The sequence below is a fragment of the Urocitellus parryii genome, chromosome 2, assembly GCF_045843805.1.
Source record: "Urocitellus parryii isolate mUroPar1 chromosome 2, mUroPar1.hap1, whole genome shotgun sequence".
Classification (NCBI taxonomy): Eukaryota; Metazoa; Chordata; class Mammalia; order Rodentia; family Sciuridae; genus Urocitellus; species Urocitellus parryii.
In genome coordinates this window covers 147,660,950-147,668,302 of record NC_135532.1, presented here as the reverse complement: position 1 = coordinate 147,668,302, position 7,353 = coordinate 147,660,950, and the positions used below count along the sequence as shown (strand labels likewise).

Sequence of the window (7,353 nt, the reverse complement as noted above, 5' to 3'; positions counted from 1 at the left end):
GTAAGTAGGTATTGAAATAATAAAGCATGATGACAGGAAATATTTTGTAATGCAAAATTCTACATTCTAGTGTTTTGAGGGGAGTAGAAAAGGGACTTAGTGAATGGGAGTAGTGGAGAGCAGATATGGAGAGTGAAGGAAGAGAAGGTAAGGGGGGTAGAAGAAAGGAAGGTAGACATGGTTAATACAGGTATATTCATGTATGAAAATGTCAAAGTGACGCCCATTAACATGTACAATTACAATTGTACGTTAAAATGTACAATTTAATTTAAAAAAACCAACAAAAACGTTTTCAGAGGGGCCAGGCAGGTGGTATAGGAAGAACTAATTGTTGTCAGGCAGTTCTCTCCACTTTTCAGGAAAAGTTAAAATTTGCTTTTATAAAAAATTATCCTAGGATTCCACCTCTTGGGTCCCCTTCTTCTCCCCAGTCTTTTCTGCTGTCCTTTAATAAACTTCTAATTTCTACTCTGAAAAAAAAAATTATCCTAGGCTGAGGCAGGAGGATCATGAGTACAAAGCCAGCCTCAGCAACTTAGCAAGGCCCTAAGCAACTCAGTGAGACCCTGTCTCTAAAAAAAATACAAAAAAGGGCTAGGGATGTGCCTCAGTGGCTAAGCACCTCTGGGTTCTAAACCTCCCCAACAACAAGAAACAAAAAATTATCCTGATTTTGAAATGAAATGAAACACAAACAAACAAAAAATCATGTTGTTCTGCACTACATGGGACTACTGGGGCTGAAGTCAACAATTTTGTGCAACTCTTGTGTGACTCTTGTGATTTATTATGTGATAATTGAGAATGCCAGTTTTGAATTTAGACAGAATGAGGTCAGATTACACATACTATTGAAGGACATGAGTAAGTGACTCAGTCACTGAGGACTTCATTTTCTCACCTGTCACTTGGGATAATAATTCTACTTATAGTATTCAAGTGAGTGTTAGATGAGGTAAGATTTACATATAGCTTAGTATAAGAAGGACACATATATCCAAGTAAATTTGGTGATATTGATGGTGAAGGTGAAGATGTGGAGTCTTTATTGACTTAAATAATCCATAAGAGTTGACTCCTGGTTTATGGTGGTGGAGTGGGAGGTTGAGAACATCTGAGGAACTTGTATATTAAAAAGCCAAACTCATTTGGATTTCACTGCTTTATTTTTTGTTTCACAACAGCCACCTTCCATTTATTCAGGGGAAGACAGAATTTTTACAAAGAATAGGTGAGTTTAGTTGGACCAACATTTTTTATCCAAATTCAGCCCTGTTATATCCTCACTCCTGTCCTGTGATCATTCTCAGCTCCTTTGTAAACTTTTAGTAAGTTGTGGAAGATTGTATTTTTTTTTGTGATAGGTAGATTCGTTTTATTTTAAATAAATTTAAGGTTTACAGCATAATTTTATGGGATACAGTTAGTAAAATCATTACTATAATGAAGCAGATTATCATACGGAAGATTGTATTAACTAAAGATGTAACCAATATAGTAAGTCTCATCCATGTGCTTTTCTTATATTGTGATGTTGATACTTTCTTCATCAGTGGATCTATTTCTCCTTTCCTTGAATATGGATAAAACATGACAGTCTCAATAATGAAAGTGAGGCGAAAATGATTTTATGTGATTTCTAAAACTGGGTCTTCAAAATACCATGTATTAGTTATACAAAATGGGAATATATAAAATATACTTAAATTGTACCAAGAGAAAAGGCTAAACATAAAGATTAACTGTGTTATTACACACTTGAATCATTTCTGAAGTTGGTATTTTTATAGTATCTTGAGAGCAATAGTCTAAACCTCTTGAGTATTGTTGAATTTTACTTATTAAATTATATTTACTTGGACAAGAAAAATGATATGTATTTCCGTCTTGTTTAGTCGGTACATTTGTTCTCAGAATCCAGTAGCCATCATGCAAGGAAATGCAGGTTTATTCATTTCTAGAACTGTTATAACAATGCAACCACTAAGTACATAGGTTGAAACAATAAAAAAATCTGTTATTTCAAGTTCTAGAGGCTAGAAGTCTGAAATCAAGGTGCTGGAAGGGCCATATTCCTTTTAAAGCTTGTAGAGGCAAGTTCTTTGCTTCTTCTTTTTTTTTAAAATTTATTTATTTTTTTAATGTTGGTTGTTCAAAACATTACATAGTTCTTGATATATCATATTTCACATTTTGATTCAATCTCCAATGGTATGCTGGAAATTTTTTGCCTATAGATGCATTAATTCAATTCTTCTTCCTATGTCTTCCTGCATTGTCTTTTCCCATCTCTCTCTGTGTGCACCGATTCCCCTTTTACAAAAAGAATACCAGTTGTATTATATTAGGGACCATCCTAATGACTTGAACTTTAACTTAATTACCCCTGTAAAGACCCTCTCTTCAAATAAGGTACCATTTTTGAGGTACCAGGGATTAGAACAGTAACATATGTTTTTTGGGGGACAAAAAATACAATCCACAACACTAGGTTACAAGGAGAGGACACGTGTTGATGGAGATTTTATCTGACAACAACCACTGCCATTCGTGGAAGTGAAGAAGCCTTTGAAATGACTCTAGTCCCAGTCATCATCCGACTGTAACTATGTAAGACATGTTGAGTGAAACATGCCTAGATGATCATAGTCAAGGCCAGAAACATGAAAGATAATAACATAGCTATTGTTGTTTTAAGTAACCCAAATTTAGGGTTATTTTAGCAATAATTACTGGAACATGTCATGGTGGGACAGTAAAGAAGTTTCTCCACAAAAAGTTCCAACATACTCTACTTTGATCCTGTGGCTGGATCAGTATGAGTCTGTTCTGGCATTTGTCAGGGTGAACACGTGTTTTGTGTGTGATAGAGGTCCATATTGCACTGGATTTCTTCCCATGCCAATTTTTTCTTTGGCTTTTCTTTCACAAGATTTAAATCTCCAGGGCATTTCCTTACATTTGTACATTAAACTCAAACTCAGAGCCTGTCTTCCTGCCCTTCACACAGGCCTGATATAGTCCATTTAGACAGGTCAAAATATAATCTGAGGATTATCATATTAAACTGAAGAATTAAAACTTTAATGTTATGACTCTAGAGGATGGCCAACAACCACTATATTCTGCTTCTCTAATACTTCATCAACATCACTTATGATATGACATTCAAAATCATGTCATGAGATAGCTCATTGATAAAGCAGAACGGTCCCACAAACAGTGTCAACTGCAGAGCACTTTTGTAGAAGTGGAAATGAGTGGGAAATGAGCATAAATTGAAGACCAATATCATAAGAAAGATCTGGAAAGGAATTAAATGGTGAGTCTAAAGGTAAAAAGTACAATAAATATTCTCAGGGTCACCCATCTCTGTATAGCAAGATAACTTGACAATTCAGCCAGATAACAAAAAGTAGCAAGGATTCAAGTAAAACTCTCATGATTAAAATGTGAAAAAGACAAGTGTAGGAAGCATAAAAATAACTACGTGCTAATCTTTGTATATATGGTGAAACCATATGGAACTGATCAGCCATAGAGTGATTTTTCTCACCACATTGTCCTCAACATGCCAGTCTTTGAAGTGACACTGCTGCTAGGGATGTGTGAGAATTGACACAATACATGAATATTCCTGAATAAACTGACCATGTATATAGAATTACTTTCCTTATAAACATCCCTCCCTGCTTCACCCATTGTGCTGAGGTGTTACTCACTGATTTTCTGCTTTAGTAAACATTACTGAAGTTTAGTGTGAAATGATTAGGAAGATTGAAGAGATAGCATAAAATTAATTAAAATGGTGTTGGAGAACTGCTTGAACAAAATGTATAGCCCAAATGACAAATAGATTCAAAATTATTAAAATTTTAATAAACTTTAATATAACTAGAATTTGGTTAAATATGAGATAATGTATTTCCAAATTTGGTATAAAAGAAAATAAAGTTCTAAACAAAATTTCTTTTTTTTTCTCTACTTACTATAAAATACTGGTCAAGATTTTCAAAGTATTTATTTGATAAGATTTCTTTCTTTCTATTTATTTGATAAGATTTCTTTCTTTCTATACAGAGTAATCCTCAGATAATGTCTGTAATTATTTTCTCCAGTAACCTTTACTACCATTTCAGACAGAAGCAGATTTAGGAAACATTTCTAATGATGTGAGAGCTAGGAATCATCATAGAAATAAGAATTGCTTTCAGATAAATGAAAGAAGAGTTCTATTGAAAGAGGGAAAGAGTTGGTATTCACTGAGATGTGACTCTGTGACATAAACTCCCAGAGGTTTTCCAGGGAATGGAGCTAGAGTGAAAATACCCAGAGAATTGGGAGGAACCTTTGTACAAATAGTTCCTTCCATGGAGAAACACAAAAATATTCAAACTGTTGCATTGTAGTGTCATTGTGTGACATTAGAAGTGCAAAATCAATGTTCTTCATCTTTTCCTGGACTCAGAGGAGAGAGGGTCAGGGGAATTTACTTAGAAATTAGGGGACAACAAACTAAAGAGACCAAACCAGCAAAATTCAAAATTTAAGCCTTGTGGACTTGGACAAGCAGATTTTTAGCTGAAAATTAGAGAAGCCTGAGGACTAGACATGGATGTGGATACTCAAAATGACAGTGGCATGAAGAGATGACCACAGAGGGCCAGCTAGGATCCATCATCTAAGAGAACTACATCTTGGACACATGTACCAAATGCCAAATGTAAGGCAAGGACTTACACTTAAATGCAACCATAAAAGGAAAGAGATAAAGTTGAGAAAAATTCTAAACTGATGGGTTTAATTTGAACTAACCAAAGAAATCTTGAAATGACTGTATATAACTGTCTAAGTTAGGTTTTCTTGGAATTTACAAAGAAAAACTAAGTGGATATATTTTTTTTAATTAGTGAATTTTGGAATTGGAAATATATCTTCTTTCCCATTGCTTCTTTTTAACAGACTCAACATGTTGATTTTCTCCATGAAATCAGCCTCTGATAGGTGGCTAGCCTAGAGCACTGCATCAACCTGACAGTTGACTTTCGGGAATTTAAATGTGAGCTCAGAGCATCAGTAGAGAAAGTGGGAAGGGGAGTTTTTGTTTTACTCCATGTGGGTCCTCCTTGACCCAGAAGTTATCAATGAAAATCTTCTCAGTGTTCTATTATTTAAGGAGATGAGAAAACTGATGTTTTCATTACTGATGTATATACTTCCTTAAAAATAAGGAGATCACTGCTTTTACAGATTACTGCTTCTATATAGCTGGGTCTAAATATGTACATGGTGAGAGAATAATTAGAAAGTAATTCTTTTATGATGTCACATTAAGATCATTCAGTCCTATTCACATGCTATACTTTCAGGGTTTACAATGATGAAAAGAAAAAAAATAAGAATTACTTAAAATAAGTCATTTCCACAATTCAACAAGAATATTCTTCCTCATATCTCTATATAATATACCTTTTCCTCACTTCCTCTCAGAAAGGGGCAAGAGAAGTTTTGACCTGACATACCGACAAGGAAGCTCCTCAGATTTTACATGAGGTTTCACTGTTTGTCTAGAACTTTATGTATCTGCTGTGTGTATGTTTTATATATATATACACACATATACATATACATACACCCACACAAGTATAAAGGTATGTATGTGTACACATACACATGAGTAGATAAAACTCTCTAAAATAATATCTTCTCTTGAAGATTGACATTCTGTATTTAATTATTTAATTCTATGAGTTCAATTTTGAATTACAGTTCACTTTTATTTGACACATTTATTTCTGCACTACATATAAAACTAAATAAATTGTGTTGCCCTAAAATACCATTGTAAGTACTAGTTTGGTTTTGTCTTTTGGGTACAGTTCATCACTGAAGCTGCACAGTCCATGAGCTTGGAAGCCTCATAAGTTGATTCTTAAGTAGGTTCAAAGGCAGCTTTTGATTTTTGTTTTCGTCTCTTAAGATTCAGCATAGTTATTCCTTTCTGTGATTTTTCACCCTTTACATTTTGCTTCACAATTTGATTGCATCATAATTTAATTATTTACCTGCCATTTGTGCTTATTTTCTGCCATTCTGCTTGAAAGTTATTGCTTCATTTATAACATTCAGCTTCAGTAAATGCCATTTGTTTCAAACTTTCTCAAAATTACTTTTTCTTCAGAATTTTTCTCAAGACACTTATTACTTCTGTATTTCTCAGGCTATAAATGAAAGGATTTAATATAGGAACTATTATTGTAAACAAGACACCAGCAGGAATATCTTTATCTCCTTCTTCAAGTAAATTTGGTCTAATATACATGAAGAAAATAGATCCATAGAATAATGAAACTGACAAAAAATGTGAGGCACATGTGGAAAAGGCTTTAACCCTTCCTTCTTTAGATTTCATTTTGAAAATTGTAAAAACAATGTAGACATAAGAAACTAAGACACTACCTATAGTGAAGACTTCAATAGAACCTGCAAAGACAAACAGCACAAGTTCATTGACATATGGGTCAACACAGGAGAGTCTGTACAAAGGAAGAATATCACAGTAAAAGTGGTTGATTTGATGAGACCCACAGAAAGCTAACCTAAAGAGTAGACCTACATGAATCATGGAGTGCAGGTTTCCAGCTATGAAGGCTCCTGTGGTCATCTGAATGCAGAGCTTCTTTGACATCATGGTGTGATACTGCAGAGGACTGCATATGGCCACATAGCGGTCATAGGCCATTGCTGTCAGAAGAAAGCAGTCTGCAGTTTCCACAGTGCAAAGAATATAAAATTGTACCATACATTCATAAAGGGAGATCCTTCTGTCCTCAGAAAAGAAGTTCTCTAACATCTTAGGAGTGATAGCACAGGCACAACAGGAATCCACAAGAGCCAGGTTGCCCAGAAAGATGTACATTGGTGTGTGAAGTTGACGCTGTTTAAAAATCAAGGCCACCAACCCTAGATTCCCCACCATGGTGATCAGATAGATGGTCAAGAACATCACAAATAGAAGGGCCTTCAGGTCTGGGTGATCTGTAAATCCTGTGAGGACAAACTCATTTTTCATGGTGTGATTTTCTTTAATCATTCCTGACTTCTGAGAAAAAAAGTGGGAAATAAGGTGTTAGTTTATGATGAGCCTCAAACACTATTGAGCCTTCTTTGGCTCAAAGGAAGAGAAGCATCTTTCATAATAGTACCACATTTCACCTGGACTTTGGTGAGTGTCTAGTTCTGAGGAAGAATCCATGTTTCCAGTCTAAAACTCCTTTGTTCACTTACTGAACATTTTCCCAGCCTATTTTGAAGGAAATTTATGATTGAATGCATAAAGATGCCTTTGAA

The 7,353-nt window shown here is 34.7% G+C and overlaps 1 protein-coding gene across 1 annotated transcript; it reads right to left on the bottom strand.

The window, feature by feature from the left end:
• Positions 1-6,169: 6,169 nt before the first annotated feature.
• LOC113192314 (olfactory receptor 5K1) lies at positions 6,170-7,096 on the bottom strand. Its single transcript, XM_026402431.2, has one exon. The coding sequence runs from the start codon at positions 7,094-7,096 to the stop codon at positions 6,170-6,172; it is 927 nt and encodes a 308-aa protein (XP_026258216.2).
• Positions 7,097-7,353: the final 257 nt, after the last annotated feature.

Bases quoted from the DNA above. Each gene is read 5' to 3' on its own strand.
- LOC113192314 (XM_026402431.2), bottom strand. From the start codon at position 7,096: ATGATTAAAGAAAATCACACCATGAAAAATGAGTTTGTCCTCACAGGA.